Genomic DNA, 26,598 nt, shown 5'->3' with positions numbered 1-26,598 from the left:
AATAGATGAGACACAGCACCAACTCTGCACAACTGCATACATTTGCATTTCCTTCCTAACTTGTGATCACTTTATTTCTGAGCAGTCCCACTGGTATAGCCCTGTAAAAGACAGCTGCATAAGGTGGAGTCTATATTTATTTTATTTCATTTTTGTTACTCTTCCTCATAATGTGAAGGGGCCATATGGGTGAAGTAAAAGTAAAAACTGCATCTCCCTGCTGCTTCAGTCCAGAGGCATTGGGTCTGGTCTATAATAACAGATACTCTGAGTGGAATCTGGAGGCTTGAGGAAACTGTCCAAATCCGCTGAAGCAGAAGGATATCAAAACAGAATAAATAGCAAACTATACATAGTTCAGAATTTCTTTTGATAGAAATGGCAGCATGTGACAGATTCCCAAAATCCACTGGAATTGCTCCAGACATAGTATGTTCATCAAAGCATAACAAAGTCAAATCAAAGGAATATATCTAAGTCCCCATGTTGAGGTGTCCTTAATACAATTTTGTTTCATACACTCAAGTAGCATTACAGTCTCCCAGTCACTGTGTTACAGACAGCATGTCGGAAAGAAGTGAGGAGAAATTGCTTTCCTACAGCTTTCACAGCCTGAGATGAATTTTGAAGTCTCAGACTTTTTCTGTTTTTGTATAACAGCAGTGAGTGTAAAATAAGGTGACAGGTGGGTGAAGTACAAAGCCGTTGACTCTTCCCTCAAGTAACTCAAATGTTAGGATTTACCATGGTTCCCGGGTCACTGACTGTTGGCACAGTGCTTGCAGGCATTTAGTCACCACTTATTGTGCTTTGGAATTCACTGGCCATCTTTTAACATGCTTGGACCCAAATCCCACAGTATTTTCTCAATTCTCTAAAGTACTCAGCCTTGGTCAGTAGCACGTAGTTCTGACAAAGACATTACTCATGGTCTTTACTTAGAGTGCAAAGCCCACTTAGAGTGATATGAAGAATTAGTGGGAAGATGCAAGAGTCCTTCAGGATGGTGGCTTTCACAGACAGCTGCATCCTCTCCAGGGCAATGTCAGCAGAGGCAAACAAACGCTGCACAATCTCAAACCTCTCAGTATCTCTCAGAGGAGCCAAGGCGGGGTCTTCAAAATCACATACCCTATCACCAGACAGAGCATGGAGCTGGAATGACAAATTTAAACAAATGTAAACCAAAAAAAGTCCCAGAAAATCCAATTTAGATACGTTTCTTAAAAACTTCCAAATAGGATAGGAAAACCAGTGACCATAATAAGATACATGTTTCTTCATGCTAAGACCTTAGGCCTTGTTCTCTTCCTTGTCTGTATTCCTGTGTGAATCCCCATTCTGTTACACCTTCTAAACTGATTAGCCCAGTAGGTTAGAAAAATCAGCATGAACCTTTTGTATGTCACATATAAGGATTCATATTGGCTTTACTGATAAATATGTACATTTTATGGGGTATATTAGGGTAATTCAGTACATATATAGAATCAGTAATAAAAATCAGACAATAAGAACTTTCGTCTCCACACACCATTTTGTGTTGAATTTTTCATACACTTGTAATTATTGTGAAATATGGTGGTTTATCTCTAACCTACCATGTTAAAGAAGATCCAGAAGTATCCCACCTGTCCATGGTTTGAAACTCCTTAGAATTTCAGCCATCCTCCCCACTTCTTATCTGAATCTAGTGGTCATGATTCTAATCTGTTCTTCCAAGAGTTTGACTTAGTATTTCCACAAATGCATGAGAGTATGTGTCCTGTGTCTGGCCTGTTTCATTTACCAATGATCTCCAGTTTCTGCCATGTTGCTACCAATAAATAACGTTTTCATTTATTATAAGGGAATACTATTCTACTGTGCATTTATCTGTGTGTTCTTTGGCCTTCATCTGCTGAGGAACATCTGGGTTGTTTTCACATTTTAGCTATGTGAATAGGCTCAGCAAACATGGGAGTACACATCTATTGATATTTCATCTTCAGATAGACATGGTAGCACTCAGCAGTTTCAGCACTCGGGCCCTCCATTGTGTTTTCTATAATGGCTGTACTAAGTACATCCTTTCCAATAGTATATAAGAGTTTTTCTTTTTCTACATCCTCTCTAACATTTCTTACATCTTTTTGATGATAGTTATTTTAATGAGGATGATATGCTACTACATTGCAATTTTGATTTGTGTTTCCATGGTGATCAGAGAGACAGTAGTGGGTTTTTTTTTTCATGTACTTGCAGTTTGTATATCTTTTGAGAAGTATCCATTTAGGTTTTTAGCTCACTTTTTAATTGGATTGTTTTTATGGTATATGGCCTTTTGAGTTTCTATATTATCCAGAGAAGTCCCTTGTCAGAAGATTGTAAATACTTTTCTTATGGTATGTTATATTTTGCGATGCTATTGAGTTCAGTTGGTACTACTTTATTGAGAGTATTTGTACATGAGTCTGTGGTTGTCTCGTCTCCTCTGGGTATCCGGATAATGCATTTGGTAGAGTTCCTCAGAGTTCACCTGCAAATAATGGAAGCAGCATTGAAATTAGCTCTTCAATTCCTAGACTATCTTTAGGAAATTTCAGTTACTGTTTCCCTCTCATTGCTGGCCTGTTTAGAGTTGATACTTCTCTTGACTCCGCTAGCTGTGATGCACATACCTGCATAGGTTTCCGGTTTCGCAGCACTGCAGTTGCTGCAGTCATTCCTTGTGATCCTCTGCTTCTGTTGTGTGTAATGTCCTCGTCCATCTCAGAGTGTGCCCAGCTGCTACCAGCGCACACACCTAATTTGTTTTGACAATTTTGCTTTCCTTCCAAAACACCAGATTGTTTTCTTGATTTCTGTGGGTTTTTTTTTTTTGTGTGTGTGTGTGTGTGTGTGTGTGTGTGTGTGTGTTTTGTTGATAAAGGGTCTCAGTATGTATCCCTGGCTGTCTTGTAACTCACTGTACAGATAAGGCTGGCCTGGAAAGCACAATGATCCTCCTGCCTCGTCTGCCCATACCTAGCTTTCTGTGTTTCTAAGTTTTGATTTTCTGCTGTGCTTTGGGTTTTGGTTTGTCCTTGTTTTCCCTATGTCCTTGAGTTGCAGCAGTCAGTTGCTTACAATCTTAAGATCTTTCTGTTGTCTGATATATGCCTTGTTCGAAACATTGTTTGAAAGGGATTTCACTGCTATGTTTGCTGTGGATCATGGATTTTGTTGTGTTCCTTGCATTTGTTTCTAGAATTTCTCCAGTTATCTATTAGTCACTAGGAACATGTATTTTTATAATTTCTGTTTTTTTATTTTATTTTATTCCCTTGTGGTCACCAAAGATAGCTAATATTCATAGTTCCTATACTAAAAATGGACCTTGGGGTTGAAATACAGTGAGGTCATGCGTTAACTGGTAAAGTGACAAGGTTAGAATGTATGTGGATAGTTGGGTTTAGCAAAGAGGAGATGAACATGATTTTGCCTTTATATTTATTTATTTTTGCAAGAAGAGAGATTCCTAAAATGTGTCTTTGGGAATAGTAATGGTTTCCAAAGAGTATTTTTTTTAAGGAATAAGCATGAATGAATCCTTAAACAGAAGCTATAAAGTGGTAGCTGGAATTATAGTGTCACCAGCTAACACCTCTATCAGTTTCAAGGGTTTTATAAAGACAAAAAAAAAATCTCTTCCAGGCTAAACTGCTATGAAAAAAAAAAGACTCAGATTAGATACACCAATTTCTTTTTTCAGTTAAAAAAATCTAAGTATTTTGGTCCTTTGATTTAATGTGTGCAGAACTTCAGTGTACAAAAAGATTTAGTTACCAATATATCGTATCTAATGATTCATTCATTGCCATTGACTCTAAGGCAGCGGTTCTCAACTTATGGATGCATATCAAATTCACAGTAGTAGTAAAATTAGTTATGAAGAAACAATAAAATAATTTTATGACTGGGGTCACTACAACATGTATTAAAGGGTTGTAAGCATTAGGAAAGCTGAGAACCACTGCTAAGGCCTTTATTCAGAAACTAGCCTATGGGGGCCAGAGACGTAGCTGAGCAGTTAAGCATGCAGTTAAAGGACTATTGGTTCCCAGTGCCCACATGGTAGCGGCTTCTGATCCAAAGGATCTGACTCCCTTCCCTGACCCTTGAGGGGATCATACAGACAACACACTCATCATGTAAATAATACTTAAAAAAAAAAAAAACTAGCAGAAAGATTCATGCTGGATTATGTCTTGGGAAAAGGGGGTGAACATTGACACAGGCTTTAGAACACTAAAGTTCTACTGAATTCAAAACTGAGCAGATGGGTAATGCAGCATGTGGCTAACATGCAGATAGTAAGGCTGTTGAAGGGTAAAACGCCAAGGGCAAAAGATTACATGCTATGTATCAGCAGACTGGCTTTAGCTTAGAGGAGGGTGGGACCTTGATAGAAACCTACAGACTTCTTCCTCTTCAAGTTCACCCACAACATTGTATATACCAGACAGTGGTGGTGCACACCTTTAACCCCAGCACTTGGGAGGCAGAAGCAGGCGAATCTCTGAGTTTGAGACCAGCCTGATATACAGAGCTAGTTCCAAACTGTTTAGGACAACCAAAACTTTTATATAGAGTAACCTTGTCTCCGAAAACAAACAAACAAAGAACATTGTATTTGTCTCAAAATAATTTGGCTAGTTACACCCCAATGTCTGGCAGCCCCATGGAGCCTGACAGTACCTTGATGTCATCAAATCGCTTGTACCACTACAAGAACTCTGAGCACCCTTTAACTGAGTTTGATTCACAGCCTCTATGTAGTCTGTCTTGTGCCCTTTCTTATTCCTGATATAATAGGGTTTAATGTGTTTTAGCTGTCATAGGTAGAATGTGGACAACTGGTTATTCTTGATTTCTTTTACAATAAACCAACTCTTACACTCTTCAAATTAAAAAAAAAAATGCATTGAGACTTATTTGTGACCTAACATGTTCTAGTCCTGAGTAGTACATATTTCTAGTAAGAATGAGTTTGCTGTTACTGCTGCTGGTTAAGACGCCCTGTAACTTGGTAACACTCATGTGTTTAGACTGAAGTGTTTCTTTCATTTTGTGTCTAAATGTGCTGCCCAAAGTGGAAAAGGAAGGGAAGTCCCTGACTATACCTGTATTCGTCTCCCTTGCACATCTACAGTTGTTCTGGCTATTGGACTGGGAATGTTGGACCCATATGTATTTGCCCTTCTGTATCTGGTTGCTGAACTGATCTATTTATGAATACATAGTGATTGCATTCTCTCTCTGATTGTTTAAAGTCCACTTTACCCTGTGAGATTATGAGTGTAACTTCTGCTTACTTTTGGTTTCTATTTAGTTGCTTTTTTTTCTCCAGTTCCTTTTAATATGCTGTCTTAGCTAGGATTTCTGTTGTGAAGAGACATCATGACCATGGCAGCTCTTAAAAGAAAAAAAATTTCATTGGGGCTGGCTTACAGTTTCAGAGGTTTAGTCCATTATCATCATGGTAGAACATGGCGGTATGCAGGCAGACATGGTGCTGAAGAAGGGTGGTGTGCAGGCAAACATGGTGATAGAGAAAGAACTGAGAGTTCTACATTTTGATCCAAAGGAAGCAGAATCCACTGTGTACCACACTAGGCATAGCTTGAGCATATAAGACCTCAAAGCCCACCCCCACAGTGACACACTTCCTCCAAGAAGGCCACACCCTAATAGTGCCATTTCCTATTGGCTAAGTGTTCAAACACATGAGTCAGTCTTATGGGGAGCATATCTATTCAAACCACCACATACGCATACATCAGTGAATGGATTTCTTGTGGTTTGGTTTTCTTTGAGACAGGGTTTCTCTGTGGCTTTGGAGCCTGTCCAGGAACCAGCTCCTGTAGACCAGGTTGACCTCCACTCGAACTCATAGAGATATGCCTGTCTCTGCCTCCCAAGTGCTGGGATTAAAGTCATGTACCACTACCGCCCAGCTGAAACTAGTTTTTAAATGCCTTTTTTCTTCCCCATTTGGAATCCCCACAGTGCAAATATTTTCACCTATTTCTGTCCTAGATACCTTGTAGCTTTTCTCAATTACACACACCAGCCCCCTTGTCTTACTGAAGTAATTGGAAGGATTATCCTTAGGTTCTGCAGTGTTTCCTTGTGCTACTTCCTATTTTCAGAGCTTTGTGTGTTTTATTGCACTGATTGGATATATTGGCTCCAGAATTAATAGTCTTTGTTATTTTTTTAACTAAGATTTCTAATTCTTAATTTCTCATTTATATCCCAAATTGCTTTTTGCTTCTTTGTGTTACTTTGTTTATACTCTCTTGGAGCTCATTAATGTTTCCTTGGGATCATTACTGTAAACTCTTCAGACTTCCTTCTCAGAGATTATTTTTAGAGGAGAACAGCTATCCTCTTTGTGGCTGGCTTGTTTTCTGTATCCTGTACATTTGTGGAACATCCAATATTTTGAGGCACTTTCTGCAGGAAGTTTTGTTCATTTTGTCAGCTGAATAGGTGCCCGGGCTTCAGTTACAAATGAACTCAACCGTGTAGCTGCTGTGCGGTGCCTCATTTGGTTCCTATCATTAGGGTCGAGGGGTACAGCAACAATGATGACCACAGTAGGGCTTTGCCATAAACACAGGCTTCCAAGAGTGCATTCAGCCATTATGGACTCATTGGTATGAGATTCAGAAAGAGCTATCCCTAGGTCTGTCCAGGTGAACATAGAACACATCATGAGTTGTAGAAGATGCTTGAGTCTGTAGCACCAACACCCACAATTCTAGAGCCACAGGATGGAACCAGCCCCTTTCTCCAGGTCTTACCAGGTAAATATCTCCAGTAACCATGGGATTTAAGGTTTTGAAACATAAAGGAGTTCTTCCCTAGTCCTTTGGGGGTGGTTAAAGTCTCTGGGGCTTTATGGCCACTTTTGTTGATGTGTGGGATCGAGACTATAGCTCATCCAGGACCAAGGTGATAAGCACAAGTTTTACTCAGTACCAGCAACTCTAATCCAAAGTCAGTGGACTATGGAAGTTAAGTTCCTTGGGTTTTCCCAATAGTTCTGTTTTCCATGTTCAGAGGTGCAGGACTTTGGGGATAATTCCCCTGTGTGCCACGGCTTAATATGAGAGTGGTATGCAAGCCTGTTGTTTGGTGTCTGTGGCCGCAAGGCAAGGGTGGAAACATATCTAGATCATGCAAAGAGAAAGCAGTGGAGTGGCCAACTTGTGGCATAGTTTGCCATGAAGCTGAAGACCACAGATGTGATTCCAGCTACAAGCCAGAGTAGTGCTGAGGCTTTTTGCACCAGCAGCTACATTTCCAAAGCTGTAAGCACAAAAAGTTCTCACTGTCATTGGGTGCAAGTATCACTGACAGCTGGGGCCCTGATTGCTGGATTTCTGGAGCTGTGGGACCTACCTGGAAACTTGGCCAACTCGTGATAGACAGGTGCAAGTGAGGGTAGGCCTTCACAGGCATCTACAGCCCCACAGCCTCAAGGTTGTAGGGTGAGGAGGAGATGGCCCCCATGCATATGACTATGGTACCTCAGAGCCTGAAGTAGCAAAATGCTCTCAACACTGCCTTCCACCCAGTGTGGGCACAGGACAAAGGGTCCATAACAAGGTAAGAGTCTTGCTGATTATGGGAGGCCCAACTAAGGTGATCACCTTCTTTGGAGCCCTGTTTAAACAAGCCGGTTTCTCAGAGTGAACATTAAGCTGTATGTCCTCTGGCTTGGGCAGTTGCAGAATGATAAGGCCTACAGCCATTTTCCATTCTTTCTCCAGACAGCATCAGGTTTAGTGAAGGGCAGGTTATGTCCAACAGGTACTCCCTACATCGTTTAATGTTCCAGTCACTTTTTTGCTAACAGTTTTTTCTTTGCTCTGGGGCAGGTACACACTCACCATTGCCACCACTTGGTCATTGGTTGTTTTGTTTATTATTGTAAATGGCAATATTAGAATTTCTCGGGTATTTGGGTGAACTCAGGTATAGGTACTGTCATTTATTAATTGTTTTCTGCTTCAAGAACCTTTGCCCTGGCTACTCTGCATCCTTTGGGAATATTTATTTTCTAGATTTCTTGACTGATTTAAATCTACCCTCTTACCAGTCCACAGCATGTGAATAGTGTATCTTACAATTTGTCCAAAACCTTAAAGAAGACTTAGCATCACTTGGACCTTCAAACCGGAGTGTGGGTAGATTGTGTGACTTTTCTAGGTAAGTCACTTTAAGACGTACACAATACTCCAGTCTTGAAGTGGGAAATCTACAGAGATTACTTGAGGACACCTAGGACAATCTTCCTTTTAAGAAACCTGTTTTGTCTGCTGAGCAGCTCCAAATGCAGGCAAGTGCATCTGCAGGCAGCAGGAGTCCATCCATTTTTGGAACTGGTTCCTGGCTGGTCCTGGAACATCAGCCAAAATCAGAGCCAGAGCTCACTGCAAAGAGTGCTAAGTGAGTTCATTAGGGCCTGGCTCCCATAGCACAAGTTTCTTCTCTGTGTATTTCCTGAATGGCTTCAATTAGTCCCTAAATACCCAAGAAACAGACTTTGGAAATGCTAAACACTCACTGCTGCAAGAGGGAACAGAGCTGTTTTGCTCATCATCTCATACAATTAGTACAATTATATCATTTCTGTAATCAAACTACACAAGCAGCCATCACCCTCAGCTGGTCTGAGATATGGTGGCATGTTTCCAAGTAGTTGAGTATCCCCTGGGGCACGGACTCTGTGGTCAGTTCTGATGGCACCAGCCCAGCTATGTGATAAGATACGTAGTGATCCTGGCTTCTGACACATCCTACATACAGAACATCTAAGACCACCTATATGCTTTGGTATTCCCAGAGGACATGCAGAATGTAAGAAGGCCTATCTGGGCAGTCTGCATTGCCAGCTTTGCTGTGAGGTAACATGGGGGCTTGGCACTATACCAGACTTTAAAACAAGTGATCTAGGGCCCTCTACCAGCACAGGCTGTGTGAGAGAAGCTGCCTCTGGACAATCTGGGGCAGCCTGTTGCTGGTCTCTGCTAACTGCCCTCTCTGGAACTTGAGAACTTGCTCCACTCTGGGGTTAGACTCATTACTGATCTCCTGCTCTTGCAGTGGTACTGATACTGTAAGAGGATGGGAGAAGCTATGTCTCCTTCAGAGAGCAGCCCTGAGTGCTTTCTGGGAAATGTGACACAAAGCAGCTTCAAACCATGCCACACACTACAGTGGCCAACAGCAGGGTGTTGGGCCTCTCGGTACCAAAAGTCTCCAAACTGAGGAAAGAACAGCATTTGGAGTTGGCACACAAGGCTGCTTTGCTAGCCAGTTCTTTGAACACTTTGCTCTGTACCTCAGACATCCCCCTACCCATATGTTAATGACATGTGCTTACACACTCAAGCTGAGAAACTAGAGGTGTTATACCAGCTGCATAGCATCTATCCCTCAGCATCCCTAGTCTTTTCCACCCCACTGTCCCAGCTGAAGGTTCCTTACCAGGTGGCACAGCGTACGAATAATGTGAAGTTTACAGCAAGTCCCCAGGAGAACTGTGGCATTATCTGGCATTTCTGTAGAAGACATGCATCATGGTCATGGTCACTGTCAAAAACAAGTTTGTGGAAGCCAAGCATGGTGACGCATGTTGGAATATCATTTGAGAGGTTAGGCAGAAGAATCACAGGCCTGTGAGCCCTTATATTAAAAAGAAAGAACAGTTCGGCCATCCCTAGGTGGTGTCCAACTTATACTTCATTACCTTGCTACCACCAGTTAAAGTAAGTGTGACTGGGCTAGGAGTGGTGGAATACTCTTAATCCTAGCACTTGGGAGGCAGAATCTCTGGGTTCTGGGTCAGCCAGAGCTACACAGACTGTCAGGAACAAGAGTGTGTCATATTTGAAGGCAGTGCTGGTGATCTGAGGGTTCTCCCTGGGAATCTAGTCACTAGAAGATGTTCTTTGACATTGAATTTGCTAGTTAGCAAGAAGGGCATGGACTCTGGGAAAGGATAATTGGCTCAAAAAAAGCAGTGCTTGAATGGTTAGAACCATTCCAGCTAACTAGGCTGGAGCTTCTATCAGGAAGCTTTGTTTTGTTTCTGCTTTTCTAAGACATATTCTTGCTATGTAACCCAGAATAGCCTTGAATTTGCAATAATCCTGCCTCTTCCAAGTACTGGGATTTACAGGCATGAGAATATGTAACATATAAACATTCAAGACCATAGCGTGGAGTATTCTCTAGGAACCTATCAATTTTACACACTAGAAGGTATTTAGGAATACATGTCATATACACCACATAAACATGAAGGGCTCCATCATGCCACCAGTCCCTTTGGGAAAGAAAGCTCCAACAGGGCTAATCAGTGACACAACAAAGTTGGGACAGAATTGTGAGAGGCTAGAGCTACACCAGACTACCCTGCCAAAGAGAATTCAAATCAGTGCCATTCATGCATCTATACAATACTTCCCATATAAAATAAGAGCTGGAGATGAACCTAATCCTCAGCGCATTACCTTGGAGCTACTAAGTCACCTGATATAGTGACCACTCATGAACTTCATGACCACCTACAGCTGTATTACAGATGACATGTCATAGGCTGTGACCCAGAGAGGACAAAAGGACAAGGCTGCTGAAGGAAGGGGCAGCCCTGTTAGGTGATCCCACCAGAGAAACCTAACACAACCTTCCAGTGTGATCATGCCCCTGCCTCTGAGGAAGCTCACAGTTTTCATATGTCCCCAAGGAGGCCCTCACTCCACTTCAAGAAGAGGATAGAAGGCACAGGGCTGAGAAGGGCATGTAGTGTCAACCAGGCATTGACACATTTCAACCCCTTCACCTTCCAGAATGCCTCATGAAATCACTACTGCATCCCTCATCCCTAGAGGTGCTTAACAGAGCTGTGAGCACATCACAAAGGGCTCTCCCTGGTGCATGTCCTAGGCCAGCCATGCTCTGTCCTCCCCTAACTACCTGGCTGCCCAGTATAAGGCTGCCCAGGAAGTCAGGGAAAAAGCGATTCAGTTACAAATGAGGTTCTGTGGTACTGAGATCTTGGATTTGCCAAGATTTGCTCATGGTCAAAGGGGCAGAGGAAGCTTTCTGGGAGACAGGCAGTGCTGGAAGCAGCTAAGCAGGATAAAGCCAAATAAACACTGTCAGGGCTCAAGAGAACTACTTTCTATTCCAGCACTATCCCCAGATCTTAGGACACCATGCTGTCTGGAAGAGTTGGCCAAGAAGGGTCCAGGGTTAACTAGAATACTATCAAAAGATCTTTAAATCAGCCAACCTTTGTGGCTGCTGTTATAACATCAATGGAAAGAGCAGGGTTGATGTAGATGCTGGCTACACATAAAACTTCCCCTGCATCCAGCTTCCAAATGGGAATAAGTTTTGTGTTATAACCCCTTGTATGGTCAGCAACAGAACTATATCAAGGCCAGGGAGAGTGTGACTGGTATAGTCTGTCAGCCGTGGGCTATTCTACATAGAAACGCTTAAGTAGTGTAGGATATATAAGAAGCCTTCTCACAAACTGACAGAAAGTCTATACTCAAGCATGTTCACTGTTAACATGGGTCTAGCTCTAGGTGGAGTTTCACAGAGCCTATGTCTCATATCTGGTCTCAGTCAGCCACTCAAAGGCTTTCTCTGATTTAGAACAAGACACAGGATTTATCCATCAGCACATCAAGCTGGAACATTCTTTCTGATTCATTTTTTAAACACTGAAGGTTCCCTGGGCCTTTCCCTTTGTAGGACCCCAGTGCCTATTAGCATGCATTGGAGGGAAGTTGGGCCTCCAAGGATGAGATATAGCTACAGCTGCTTCACAGAGGGTACCACCAGACCTTCCTGCATGGTGGGCTCTGCTTGACAGTAACTAAAATCCACTCCTCCTGGGAAACCATTTTAAGACCTATGCAGAAACACAGCCACAGCCTGCCTCCTCGCCTGTGCACAACACACCACTACACTGAACCGTGAGGCACCTTGAGGGGGGCACAAGTGTGCAAGGAGGAAGGAAAGGACAAACACCTCCAAAGGAAGATGACCCTGATGTGGATCACAGGCTGCATTCTGAAAAGGACTTCCAGTGAGGAAACCAGAGGTAGTCCTCCCTGCGTAAGACAGTCGTCCCTCGGAGTGTGGCAGGGTTCTCCCTGGCTTTCCGCCTCTTATCCTCAGGACTGGAAGGAGACAACTGTACCAAAGCATCCTTGGTCATCATCGCTTCTGTGTCCCTGGCACATACAGAAAGACAACTGTACCAAAGCATCCTTGGTCATCATCGCTTCTGTGTCCCTGGCACATACAGAAAGCAACACCATTTCCCAGTCATGGCAGACATTACCCTGGTTTTTTTTGTCTTGGTTTCCGTACCTGCTAGTGCACTGACCAGGAAGTAGGCTGTTGCAAAGAGCTTCTGGTTGCTGACCTCATCCTGCGGGCCAGGACGCTCACCCTGTACCCTGCACCCCACCAGCTGCAGGAAGGTTGTGAGGTCCTGCTGCTGCCTGTCTGTCAACTCCTCCATCGCCAAGACAGCCTGAGAGGACCAGAGGCCGCCAGCCATATCATCACACTGCAACGCAGAAGGGGAAGAAAGACTATGGTGAAGCTAGAACCCATTGAAATGCAGCTCAACTGAGCCTCAGCCCTACTCCCACCTTCCCAATACCCCATGCACTTCACCACCTCCAGGTAAAGCAAGCACTGGGCCCTTTCCTATACTTTGATGCTATCCATGAGCTTAAATTTCCTCCTAAGGACACACTAAGGTGAGCCTTGCCCAAGTGCTATCCTTCCCCCAAGAAAAGGAAAAGAGTCATGCAGGAAATGTTGGGCAGAAAGAACCTTTCAGACCAAGACAGGCTATGGAGTTTTACCAGACACCAGGGAGAAGCGGCTACATACCAAACTGATGAATGGAACATAAAAGCAACATTCCTTCCTGGATCTCACACTAGAAACAGACCTCTAAACCTAGTGTGTCCCCAGCCTGCCTTGGCAACTTTGTCCCTCCTCACAGGGCTGCTCTGGAGTGGGATGGCACTGCCCATGAGCCTGTTCTGACCCCTGAGCTAGCTGTACTCCATAAGTATGCCATGTCCCTTCTGACACCCACCAGCAAGCTGATGCTCTGCCAGCATCGGACAGGGCAGATGCGACTCTCTCCACAAGGGACCAGCCTGACATTTTCCCCTAGGAAGGAGCTATTTTATGGAGTAAAAGTCATGGGACTGGAACATTTGTGTCCTTCCTGAAGGCAAACTGGACTGTTTGGACAACTGCAATTCTGCCCCCTGGTTACCAAGCTCTCCAACACAGTCTCAGATCAAGAGGGAAGATAATATATGAGTGGCTCTCTGGACACCTAAATCATTTGAGCAGTATAGGAAAAGAAGGACAAAAAACATCCCAATGAAAAGAAAATTTTCAAAGTTTCAGCCTCATTAAGAACAAAAATTCTGAGCTCATAAGCAGCTGGCATCTCCCTCAAAATCTGGCTGTTGCAAAACAGCAATAAATACCTACTTATCTGTTCTAAATGGGACCGCCGGCTGACAGCTCTATCACATAGCCTCTTCCCTGTGAAGAGTGTCACCCTGCAGTCTCAGGATGGGGCCTGTTTGGAATGAGTCTTTGCAGGCATCAATAAGGTGAGAGTCTCAAAGCAAGAGCACCCTGTACCTAGTAATGGGGATCCTTAATGAGTGTGTGTCTAGAGGAGACCCCAACAAACAAGGGAGGACAGGACAGAGTAAGAGTGGAGCAGCTACAAGCCAAAGAATGACAGGAGCCACCAGAAACTGCAGGGACAAGGATTCTTCCCGGGATCTTTCAGAGCGGTATGGGCCTGCTGCCACTGTCAATTCTGGATTCTGCCCTCCAGGTCTGGAAGAGAGTAATTTCTGATATTTTAAAGCCCCAAGCCTGTGGTCATGTGTTATAGCTCTAAGAAAGTCACTTATTCCTCTCTGCCTGATGTCAGCTACAAGTTTATATGGTAAAACTTAATTTCAAATTATCCCAAAGCCATCCTAAGGAGTCTAGCCTGTGCACATTCTAAGAGCAACCAGGTACAGACCCAAACTCAACACGCTTCCCCACCTCTCACCTCCACCCCCTCTTCTCCCCCACCCCCTGCTGCCTCACCACTTGCTCCAGAGCCTTGAGGAGTTCCTCGTCAAACAAGACTGTCTGCAGGAGGCAGAACAGCGCCATCTGCTGCTGGGCAGGTAACTCTGCAAAGGGATGGAAGCTTCTCTCCAGGTGTGCAGCAGCTGTGAAAGCAGAGCAGATGCAGGGTCAGGCCTAGCTCCCAACCTGCCTCCCAGTCCTTCCAAAGGACTCCAGGTTCAGAGTCAGCTGTGGGGCTCAGAGATACACAGTACCCTGGGTGGCTCTCAAGAATCCAGGAAGCTACAAGAAAGGAAACAGAGACAGGGAAGCCCACTGTGATACCCCAGGCCTCACCTGTCTCTGCCCATGAAGTGCTAAGCTTGAACAGGTAGTTCCTGGAAGCCACTTATGCTCTTCTTTGGCATGGTAGCTATAGGAATACTTCCTCAAGACTGAATCAATAAGCATGAGCCACACTGGACCCCAAACACGTCCTTCCTGGCACTGTCTAGTGATGCACTGCTGCTTGGCATGCTTCCTTTTCAGTGCATGGTGAAAGGGTCAGCACTCAACATGCACAGCAAACATGGCTTCCACTTCCCTCCCCGTGCCTTCCACTCCTGCTCAAGATGAGCACAGAGTGCACTTTGCTATGCCACTTACACCCTCCACAGGAGGCCTAGGAGCCTGTGCCCTATAGTCCTCTTTCCTGAGGACAGTCAAAAGTTCCTAGTAAATTAATCCAAAAAAGATGGGCTGGGATAGTGCTTTCCTTCTGAGGGCTGCAAGCTGATACAGAAATGCATGGCCTTGCTGGTGGACGTCTAGGAAGCAATTGACAAAAAAGTCCTGAGCCACATCTTCAAACCCTCCCCTGGAACACAATTCAGTCTTCTCCAGACTCTGCCTAAAAAGAAGGGCTGTCCTGGTTAACCTAGAATCTGAGGACTCAAATACCAGGCCAAAGGTCCAGCTACACCTGCCACCATCCCAGGTTCCTAGGGTACCCAGCCAATAGGATGGGCAGCTCAGCTTGGAGCGGAGGAAGGGAGTTCCTGCCTCACCCGCTTCTGCAGGGCAACTCCAGCTCAGTCACAACTACATCTTATAAGTAGACACCTCATGTTTAGTCAACTCTTGTCCCAGGAAAGATCTATCTTAAACCCAGGTCTCCATCACCCTGTCCTCCAACACTGACATTTTGTGACAGGAACAGCATCCTCTGCTTAGGGATTCACTGAAGCCCCAGGGAGGAAGCTCGTTTCTTGCTATACAAGGCAGAACATATTCTGAGCCAGCCCTGGCTTCTGAGCTCTGACCTCATCTCGTTTCTCCTTTTCCTCACCCAGTTCCCCCTACTGCACACTGCTCTCCTGCATTCAGCAAAGCAAACCAGTTCTGAAGCAACAAGCTGTGTGGAGCAAAGAGAATTGCTATGGCCAGTTCAGGGGTATGGCCCCTCTGTCATGTGGGTGAGGCACTTCCGTGGCATTCACCATGCTGACAAAGAGCAGCTGCCATGCACTAAAGCCCAGGATGTGGCAGAAGTGACAGAGACCCTGGGGTCCCCAACTCTGCTCATTACTGCCATTCTCAGTAGTCAGGTTCTGTGGTCCAGGGGAAGAAAACTGCCAGGCACCTGGACAGCACACTCCTTGGCCTCCCACACTGACCCACTTAGGGTCTCTTTCCATTTTTCAAAATAGTAACCAAGAACTGGCCCTCCTTAAGATCCAAGGGGATCTTGAAGATAACATCACCTCTAGGGAAAGAGGTCCACTTCTCTATCTGTCCATAACTATGCTGCAAGCCATACCTTGTTTTAAAACGTGTAGTGGCCCATCCTGGGGAGAGGTCCCTTGACCCCCATCCGGCATGTCCAGGAATGCAAACTCTCTGTAGGCCAAGGGGTCCAAGTAGACAGAGTCAACTTTCTTCTCATGTTCAAAGCCACCATGCTTCCCTTGGAGGAGACAGAATTCTGTAGTGGGGAGAAAAGCCCACACCAGACATGGGTCAGCACAGCTCACCCACATCTCGTCACCTTTCCATAGCTCAGGCTGTGCTAAAAAACTACAGAAAGGCGTTTGTGTCTTTGCATCTGCTTTTTGAGACAGTCTGGGTTGAATGAGAAGTATCTCCCGTAGGATCATCATTTGTGCATTTGGTTCCCAGTTGGTGGCATCGTTTGAGAGGTACAACCTTGAGCTATGATCATCCAGTGTGATCTCAGCCTCTGCCCCTCCATGACAGACTCTTCTTTACCTGGTACTAGAAGCCAAAGGACACTCTCCCTCAAGTTGTCTTTGGCCACTGTGTTTGTCACAACAACAGAAAAAGAACTAGTAAAGAGGTTTGCTATATAGCCCAGCCTGACCTCTAACCCCAGATCCTCCTGCCTCAGCCTCAAGTGCTGAAATTACAGACATATGCTACCATGTCTGCCCTCCTGAGGATTTTCACACTAGGTCTGATGAGGCATCGCTTGGCAGACAAAATAGCCCCACGTCTGCACTAGAGCAAGCTTAGGAGTACCCAAAGGCTCCTTCTGTGTCCTTGTCCTCTGAGAAGAGGAGGAACCTTACGTCTCCTGGAGGGTGTGCCACCACTTCAGAAAAGGGTCTGAAAACCTGAGCTTCTGTTCTCCACCACATTCACATCCCTTCACTGTAAACTCCTTTGGGTTCCACATCCTAGTGACATCACGGCGAAGGAGAACCAGAGAAGGGCTCCTGACTATCACAGAACCCAAGCAGCCACCTTCCAGCAGAAGTTCTCTGGGCCAGGATCTAGATACTCTAGACAAGGAGAGCACTGGGGCACAGGGCTCGAGAGTGGCAGGGTGTTTCCAGACAAGGATTAACTTTGGGGAGACCAGACGACAGTGGTGTAGGTGATAAGAGATCAAGCTGGGGATACTTGTGTGGCAAAGTTCATGCTGGGAACAGAGGCACCGCAGATAGTGTTTGAGCAGGTGAATGGAACGCTCCGATTATGGTTTCAAATCCTCACTACTAACTACACTGCAAGACAGAAGAAGACATTGGACATGCTGGGTGAGAAGGGAGTTGCTTCAGTCCCCACAGCCCCAGACAGAAGCGTGGGACTGGAAGGCAGGGTGAGGACAGTGTCACTGCTGGGGACATCAGATAGCTGGAGGATTCACACTGCGGAATGAGCACATGGCTGCTGCCCAAGAGCAAACCCAGCTCCACTGTGATGGATGGTGCCTTTGATTAGACCTGTGAGAGGTGTGTAAGGGAGGTTTCATGGCACCTGAGAACACCAGGGTGGAGGAGGGTTCACAGTGACTTACAAGATGACTAGGGTGGTTATCCAGGGTAACGTTGCCATAGGCAGGAAGCTTGAATGGGCATCTCCTTTCAGCTCCCACAGGCAAGAAGCATGGACAGGCATCTCCTTCCAGCTCCTATAGGACAGCTAGGAAAGCCATCCACAGTAACCCTGCCAGAGGCAGAAAGTGTGGGCAGGCATCTCCTTCCAGTTCCCACAGGTCTGTTGATGAGACTACATCAGAACATTCCGTGTGGAGTGATAGGAAATGCAGATGGGTAGCAAAGGGGAAAAGCAGGTATTAAGTCGTGTGGACCCAGTCACAACGTGCAAAGGTGTGGCGCTGCCTCCAAGGCCAGGGCATGGGAAATGAGCCAAAGACAGTGATGGGGATTAAGGGGGGCAGCAGAAATCAGAAAGCATGAAAAGGGAAGCCCCTGGGAAAAACAGGCCACCCCAAATGAGCTATAGGCAGCTTGACAGGAAAGAACTTTTCTTGCCTGGTCTCTAGCACCAAGGATCCTCCCAGAGTTCATAGCCATCCCCTCACATGAGCCACGTGATCAAGGACCTTAGAGAAATGACACATTCACAGTAGCTAAATAAAAAATTAAAATGTACTAGAACTGAGTTGATAAAAACAATTGCAGTTACGTGCACACAATGGAATAGTACTCATCCACGAAAAGGAGACCCATGCAGAGATCTGAAAAGCATTAATCCCCAGACACAAGAAGACAGACGCTGTGAGATTGCATTCATATGTAGACTCTAGAACAGTGAAACTCATGAAGTAGAGAAAAATAGTGATCGTCAGGACCTATGAAGTAGCGGAAACAGAAACACACTGCCTAAATGACCCAAAGTTCCAGCTATGACAGAAGGGCTGTCATCAAATATCCAGAATTGTAACAAGCATTAGTAATGCTGTTACCATGGGAACAAATGTGTGGGTTAAAATGAAGGCTAGGGTTAAAAGAGTGGAGATGGGAGTCCGGGGAATGAGAAATAAAAGGGCTGCAGCCCGGCAGTCAGGAGCACTGGCTGCACTTCCAGAGAACCAGGGTTTGATTCCCAGTACCCACACGATGGTCTCTAACTCTAGTTCCAGGGATTCTGGGACCTCCTCCCGGCATACATATGGTGAATATACATTCATGTAGGTCAAATACTCATACACATAAAATAATCTAAAAGCAAAATCAGCAACAACAAAATAAACAAAGACATTCACAGTATCAGCAGTGATGCCGCATTGTTACCTGACTTCGTGCTCAGCAACAGACGGACAGAACACGGCACATTTACAGAAAGGAGTATGACTTAGCCATTGAACCAACAAAATTCTATCGTGTAGGACAACATGGACAAACCCGGGAAATAGTGTAGGGGGAACCTGAGTCAGACACAGAAAGGTAAACAGCATGTTCCCTCACTCACGCCAAGTCTAAAGGATGCTGCTCTTCCAGAAGGAAAGCTGAGCAGCGCTTCCCTGAGACTGAGAAAGAGACACGCTGGGCAGACGGGGAGCACAGCCTCCACTGGGTAGAGGAAGCGGACTTGGCTGTGGTTAACAGAGCAGTGCAGATTGCAAAACAGCCTGTGACGTTATCAGACGTTCTTATCGAAAATGATAAATGTGTAGCAGCAGGGTGGCTCCGTGGGTAAAGGTGACTGCCACCAAGCCTGACAACCTGAGTTGTGTGCCCAGGACCCAAATGGTGGAAGGAGAAAACTGACTCCTTCAGGTTGCCCTCTGACCTCCACAGGTAGGCCATGGCATGCATACACACACTCACATAACGCAGAAACACAAACAAATAAATGTGATCATTTACAAAGGTCCCAACTAAAACTAATATAACCTAAATGCAAGCATGCAAGCATGCAAGCACACACACACATACATACCAATTATGTGACGCACTGGCTGGGTAAATCAGTGTGGTTGGGGTAATCATTGTGGATATGCTATCATAGTATTGTACTCTTAGATACTTACAGTGTTTCCCAACAGCCTCAAGAAAATGGGAAAGTAACACAGTGATCTATCAGTCAAATCTACCTACGAAGCCCCCAGAGCAAGCATTCACATCCGACTGGACCGTACAAGTGCACAGCAACACGGCTTATCACAGGCTGGTACTGGGAACAATCGGGTCACCTTCAGGTGTTTGAGTGCAAACAAGCAGAGCAGGGATGGGGGTAAGAAGGAGAAAGTAGAAAAGAAAGGGAAAGAAGCAGGAGGGAGGAAAAGAAAAAGGAGGAGAAAAATGAAAGTAGTGCGTGGGTGTTGGGGGGCATCTGAGGGTGGTAGCATAAGTCTGTGATCCCATATTCAGAGGTGGAGGCAGGGGGGTAAGGAGTTAGTTCAAAGCCATCCTCGGCAGCATAGCCAGTCCAAAGCCGGGATGGGCTACATAAGACTATTCAACTTTTTTTTTTTAAATGTTGTGAACTAGATGCAGTGAGCTTCCCTTACGTAACAGTCTTGGTTTCTTAAAACTGCCACTTTCTCTCTGTCACCTCAGGCCCACAGGCTTCTCTTTGGCTGGATGAGCAAGCCAGTGCGGGGGGGGGGGTGGGGAGGGGGTCAGTGTTTAGTCCCATGCCTGCTCAGACCCTCGAATGTACATGAGTTAGATGATGTTAGTAGTGATCTGCTTCCCACCTGCGCAGCAGAGCTGGACAGCGTGTTGCAGGGTCTCACAGAGGTCTACTCCCCTTACCCACTTCACCAAAGACAGGCAGGAGGGCGGCAGACAGGCACTGCGTAGTCTGTTCTCGAGGTCAGAGGTCACACTAAACAAGCATGCGCAGTTACAATGACCATAGCTGCTCATCGGCCAGACTCAGCGACTGTCGCACTGACTGTCACAACTGATGCCTTTACCTCTACCCCCAGCACACACGCTCCCCTATGCCATTTTGGAAGCAAACCTCAGACAGACAATTCAACGGAGACATTTCAGAAGAACCTTCCAACAGATAAAACCATAATATCACTATCCTACCCAGAAGGGTTAATACGGTTGGTGATGTTACATTTCTCCATTCTTGCTCCCAACAAAGCCGTCAGGTAGCAGTCTCGCTGGGAAGAGGCAAGGGGCCTTGATCAGCTAGCACAGTGGTTCTCAGCCTTCCTCATGCTATGACCCTTTAATTCAGTTCCTCATGTTGTGGTGGCCCCAACCGTAACATTATTTTTCCTGCTACTTCATAACTGGAAGCTGGCTACTGTTGTGAGTTGTAATGTAAATATCTGTATTTTCCAGTGGTGAAAGGGCCCTTCAACCCCCAAAGGGGTCGCAACCCCCAGGTTGAGAAGCACTGATCTAGAGTAAGCAGAACGTTCTAAGAAAGGACAGCCCTCATTTTCTTCTACCAATAACAATGACACGTGATGCCAGAGCAAGGTCAGGTTGCAGTATGGGCTCTGTGTTGGGAGGGAGCATGGAGCCCCAGTGAGGACAATGTTAACAGAGAAGTCAGGGTGGTTGCTGAGTTACCACCATCCTGGGCACTTCCCAGACCTCAACTAGCTTAGCTCCACCCAGGGCCACCAGGGACGCTCATTCCCTTTTGGGTAGGTGGCCTGTGGAGGTTTAAATGAGAAATGTCCCCCACAATCCTGGGCACTTAAGCATTTAGTCCTCAGTAGGTGGCACCATTTGGGGAGGTTTGAGGGCTGTGGCCTTGGAGGAAGTGTGTCGCTCGCTGGGAGTGGGATGTGAGAGTTTAGGGGTTCACACCACTTCCAGCTCCCTCTGCTTCATGCTTGCAGTAAAGGATGCGAGCTTTCAGCATCCTTTTCTTGCTGTCGTGTCTGCTGCTCCCCCAGAGCGATGGCCTTCCATCCCTCTTGACCTGTAAGCCCAGACAAACCCTTTCTTCTGTGAGCTGTTCGGGCATGGTGCTTTGTCATGGCAACCTAAATGTAACTCCACCGGGCCTTAACCTGGGGAAGACTCAACAGCTTCACAGGATATCTGGCCGGCTCCAGAGCCCATGTTCCTCCCACAGCCGCAGTGATGCCTGAGGAGCGGGAGGTGCATGCAGCCAACTCCCCAGTGCCCCCCAGATCCTATGACACTCTCATAGACCTCTGCTACCTGCCTCTTCTCTCTTGCTACCAGGGCATATACCTCATGAGGACTCACCAAACTGGCCATCCTGTTTCACATACAGCTCTATGACGCCACAAGCAATGGTGGTGGCGGCAGGGATCTCCAGCACCACACTGGAGTCCTTGATGACAGACCCATCCTCCATCGCTGACACCTGTGGGCAAAACCATACACCCCTTGAATACTCAAGAAGACTCTTGGCTTCTTCCTGTCACCCCTAGGCCCAGCCTTCTAAGAATTCTGGGGAAATAGCCACAGAGTTAAGGAAAGAGAAGGAGACAGCCAGCACTGGTACCTGGTGGTGTGGGTAAGATGCCAGACCATGACGTTGGAAGCCACGACACAGGACACATTTTGACAACATACCAATTACTATGCCACTGTGGTCCCACACTAAAGTGATTAATGGAACCAAAAAGTTTCTGCCTCCTAGTCCCATCATGAGCACTGTAACACCACTGCAGAGTGCATCACTCGTGTCATGGCGATGCTGGTAACAGCTCCCCTGGGCACCTATAGTCGCTGTCAGCACGGAACACATGGTAAGGATAAACGACTAGACTACTGACTCATGCACACTAGGCCAGATCTTTAACCATCTTACAGTATTTGAAGAGTATATTCCTTAAGGAAGTAAGGAAGGAGAAAGGAAAGAAGAGAGGAAGGGAGAGAGGGAGGGAGGAAGGAAATTATAAGCTGTGTGTTCAGTTAGGCTGGCAGCAACCTCATGCATCTTAGGTTCACTGCATCCCACAAGTCCACCGTGAACCCCCGCAGACATCTAGGCCTGTGTAAGTTACTCTGTGGTGTGACATCACCACCAACGAATTACCTGGTGCTGTGTAACTCAGAGCATAGCTAAGGGATATGTGACTGCAGGTAAACAAGATCAGTTTCCAATTTCCTTCTGAGGCTTTGAGAAACTATTTTAAAATCCCAGAGAAAATCTCAACAGGATAAAGCTGGGATGGAAAATGCTCACTGAGCTGTTCACACATCTACCTTCTTGCAGTACACCCAGGAACAGGAAGCCAGAGATCTATTTGTTGGCCAGTCACTAGAGACAGACAGCCCAGCTTAGCCATCTGCCCCTGGCACGAGGATTTGCTTCAAAAGAAGCAGCAGCAGCAGCAGTTGGGATACCAACTCCCAGGACCAGAGCTTCAGAAGGTGGTGACCATAGGCCGAAGTGTCAACAGGGCCAGCTGAAGCCTCCTCTTTCAGGTCTTTCCCCCTCTACAGTCCAGCTGCTCACCTGCCGACCCAGCAGCCCCAGACCTAGACTTAGACTACATGTCCACCAGCCCCTGCCAAATACAATCTTCTAGAAAAAGCCAGCACTACCCAGAAAGAAACTGTTAACGATTAGAGACCATGAAGTCAGCTGTAGGAAGTTCAGGGCTAATGAACCAGCTCTAGGGTCAGCTTGGAATCTGGAAGAAACAGTAAATGATAGACAGACAGATCCTCTTGTTCCTGGCCCACCTAGTGCCTGGCTAAACAATTTCCTTGACAGAAGCACTCTACCTCCATAAGGGGCCGTGCCTGGTCCAGACCCAGCTAGCCACTGGAGCAGTTCTCAGCTTTCCTAATGCAGTGACCCTTCCTCATGTTGCAGTGACTCCCAATCATAGAATTATTTTCCTTGCTACTTCATAACTTTCTTGGAAGGACCGAGGCTCAAAACCCCCTCAGGTCTTGGGTCCCACAGTAACTGAGACCAGATGCCTGAAAGAGCTCAGCTGCCTGAGTCAGGGAGATCTTGTTTACTAGAGCCAGCTTGAGTCCCATTTCTAACTCCCTGCAGAACAAGTTCTAGCTGAGGGTGACTCCAGGAAAGGTCCCCAAGCTGGGACACGGCACCTGCACAATCTTGGTCTGGATCCCCACCATGCCTCCGCACTTCTCCTCCGTCTGCACATGCTCAGATATCACGCACTTCTGCGTGGTCACAATCTTCTGCGTCAGCACACACAGGACCTCGTTCCTCCTCTCTAGCACCTGCTGCAGCACTGGGTTTTCCAGATTAACCGTTCTGAAAAAGAAAAATGGTCATGAGTAGCCCCATAGCTCCAAGAGACTGACTGAGGCGGGGACCAGAATCTCCTCTTCTGGCTGGAAGAGAGAACAGGGAACATCAGGCTTCATTCATTTCCTGGTGATGAGCGAGGAGGCAGGTTACCTAAGAATGGGCTTAGCCAAGCTCTCCTGCGGCCACTCAGACCAGCTGAGGGACAGGCTGGACAGTGGAAGAGTACCAAAGAATTATATACTCTTATTAACTAAGTCCCCAGCAGCCACACTTGTTTCAGTGAGGAACAATGGAAACCCCTCCTCCTGGGTGGGCCGGGGTGGGCAGAAGGGTAGCACACATTATATCTAGGCCTTCTCCCTCAAGCACAGGGTCCTTATGTAGCACAGCGTCTTCTCACAGGGGAGAGGTGGGGAAGGGCTGTTAATAAGCAAATGGTGGTGGGAGACCAGACTGGGGCTGAGAAGGGACTGTGGGAAGTAGCACAACCCCTCTGTGGGGTTTCTATCACAGAGACTGGAAGCCATTTGGTATGTGCTGCCCCAGGCCACCAGCATGGTTCCCCCATCCTGAGCCACTTAAAATTCTATAGAATTTCAAGGCCAGGCCTCACTTCCAGCTATAACTTGACGCTTAAAAGCCAATGGTGACATAGGCTCCTTGGAGACCCCAGTTAACACCATAGCTGTGGAAGGGCAGGAAGAACACCAGATCCTAGGTGTGGTCAGCATGGGAAGAAGAGGCTCACCCTAGGCTAAGAGGACAGCTGAGGTTTATCACCTGCAAGCTCAGCACCTGTGTCTGGCCACTAAGGGGCCTCTGGACCATCCTAGGTACACTCAGGGTTCCAGGTTTTTGGAAGTATCCCTGAAGTGGACAATCCAGCTGATGCTGGCATTAACCAGCCCATGATCCGCATATGAACAGAGACACAGAGTGGCTCATATACACCGTGGGCCTAGTCAGCCATGGGAAGGAGTCAGCTCCATCAAATGCGACAATGTGAAGGAATTTATCCTCATGCTAAGCAATGTCAGCCTCCATAAAAGGACAAATATTGTAAGAGTCCATGTCTAGGAATGATCTGGAATAGACAAATTCGCAATGATTATGGAGAATGGAGCATTGGGGCTGGAAGGTGGGGGAATCAGGGGAAACTAATTGCTTAATGGCTATAGAATTTTAGCTTGAGGTGGTGGAAAATTCCAGAGCTGGATAGTGGTAGTGGCTACACCACAGCGAGAATGTACTTAGTGGCAATGAATTAATATATTAATTAATTAATTATATAACTATTATATAATATTATTATATAATAATATTATATAATAATAGTATAATATATAATATAATAGTATATATTATATATTATTATATAATATTATATTATGAATTAATATATTAATGAATTAATATACACTTAATGACAGACCTGCACATTTTATAATTTTCCCTAATAAAAAGAAAGACATACAGAACACTGGTCAGTCTTCCATTAGCTAGGGCAATGCAAAAGTACCATAATATCTATGTGAAACAAAGCAGGCTCTTAATAAAGCTGCTGGCCGAGGCACTGGGGGATGGCTCCTTAATTCAGAATGACTGAATTGGATCCCCAGCGCCCATGTAAAATGCTCTTAGTGTGCCCACAATGATGTAATCCCAGATTTGGGGAGGTAGAGACAAGAGGACCCCTAGAGTTTACTGGTTAACCTGTAGGGGAAGCCCCAGCCAATCACCTTGCTTGTAGGGCGGGCCCCTACACTAACCGATTTAGTCAAATCAGTGAGCTCCAGGTTCACTGAGAGACTGTCTCCAAAAATAACATGAAGTGATTGAGGAAGACGTCTGATGCCAACCTTGGATCCCCACCCATGTGCACACCCACATTGTATGTGTACTGCGCACACACACACACACACACACACACACACACACACACACACACACTGTTAGGTTGGGAGCGTAGGTCCCAGTCCCTTGCATCTATCCCAGCCCCCCAGGCCTGGTCTAGACTTCAAATCCCAGCAGGCCAGGTCCTGACCCCACCCCCAGGGAGAGGTCAGGACCACTCCCCAGGGTACTTAAGTGATCCCCCAAAAGAAGAACACGTGGTCTCCCTTTGTTCATTGCCTACACCTTCAGTCTAGAGTAGAAACTCCATGGAGTGGAGACCATGTCTATTGTGTTCTGCTTATCTTGGGGCTGGACCAGCACTCAGCGCCCAGAGCGGGCTCAGAAAACATCCTGGGAATGAATGAATAGGTAAATTCGGTCTGTTTCTTCCCTACCTAATTGCTTTCATGTGTGTGCACGTGCATGCATGTGTGCGTGCGTGCACACACGCGTGTGTGTGTACATGTGTGTGTATAAGTCAGAGAAAGAGAGGAATAGAGGAAGAGAGGGAAAAGGGAGGGAGAGAGGAAGGGTAGGAAAGAAGGAAGAGGGAGGGAAGAAAACAGGTTGAAGATGGAGAGGGAGGAGAAGGATTCTGATGTTTGAGTTGGTGAATGGTGAACAGGTGACTCCCCTCTTTTGCAGATACTGGGTGGTCAACAGGCACTATAGCCAATGCAAAAGCACGAATCCAGCAGAACTGCCATTGCCCAGCTGTCTCTACAAAAGTGACTTCAACAGCCCTTGTGCAAATAGAGAAACTCTCCACCGACAGGGTGTAGACTCGGGCACACCTCAAGACAGTAAGAGCAGTAAGTGAACAGCCCATAGTCATATCAATCACAGTGCCTAGGGAGAAGCTGCCTGTGTTTTCTCTGAGATCAGGAGCAAGACTAGGGTGCCCATGCCACTGACATCTTTGCAGGAGCAACTGGGCAAGGGAGAGAGGACAGTTGAATTAGGTGCATGCAGATGGTGTGGTTTTATGTGGAGGGAAACCTAACTGCCGTCAGATGAAGCCCGTCACATGTGTTGAACTAAAAAAATCAATTTTTAAAAAGCTGTTAGAGCTTACAAACA

The 26,598-nt window shown here is 46.1% G+C and overlaps 1 protein-coding gene across 2 annotated transcripts in view; it reads right to left on the bottom strand.

Annotated features, from left to right (window-relative positions):
- Positions 1-351: 351 nt before the first annotated feature.
- The window catches only part of Gsdme (gasdermin E), a 61,228-nt gene continuing 34,981 nt past the window's right edge, over positions 352-26,598 (bottom strand). Inside the window, exons 4-10 of one of the 2 annotated variants that reach the window (XM_005366618.2) lie at positions 23,454-23,625; positions 21,624-21,744; positions 15,986-16,150; positions 14,203-14,330; positions 12,427-12,628; positions 9,523-9,596; positions 352-1,155 (exon numbers count right to left, since the gene is read on the bottom strand). In XM_005366618.2, the coding sequence (XP_005366675.2) occupies positions 922-1,155; positions 9,523-9,596; positions 12,427-12,628; positions 14,203-14,330; positions 15,986-16,150; positions 21,624-21,744; positions 23,454-23,625 (1,096 nt within the window). In that variant the 3' untranslated portion in view covers positions 352-921. The remainder of the gene's footprint in view (positions 1,156-9,522; positions 9,597-12,426; positions 12,629-14,202; positions 14,331-15,985; positions 16,151-21,623; positions 21,745-23,453; positions 23,626-26,598) is intronic. The other variant, XM_026788980.1, reaches the window with a different exon arrangement.

The sequence above is a fragment of the Microtus ochrogaster genome, unplaced genomic scaffold (assembly GCF_000317375.1).
Source record: "Microtus ochrogaster isolate Prairie Vole_2 unplaced genomic scaffold, MicOch1.0 UNK11, whole genome shotgun sequence".
NCBI lineage: Eukaryota > Metazoa > Chordata > Mammalia > Rodentia > Cricetidae > Microtus > Microtus ochrogaster.
Note: the sequence above shows the minus strand (reverse complement) of the source record. Positions and strands in the feature narration are given on the sequence as shown.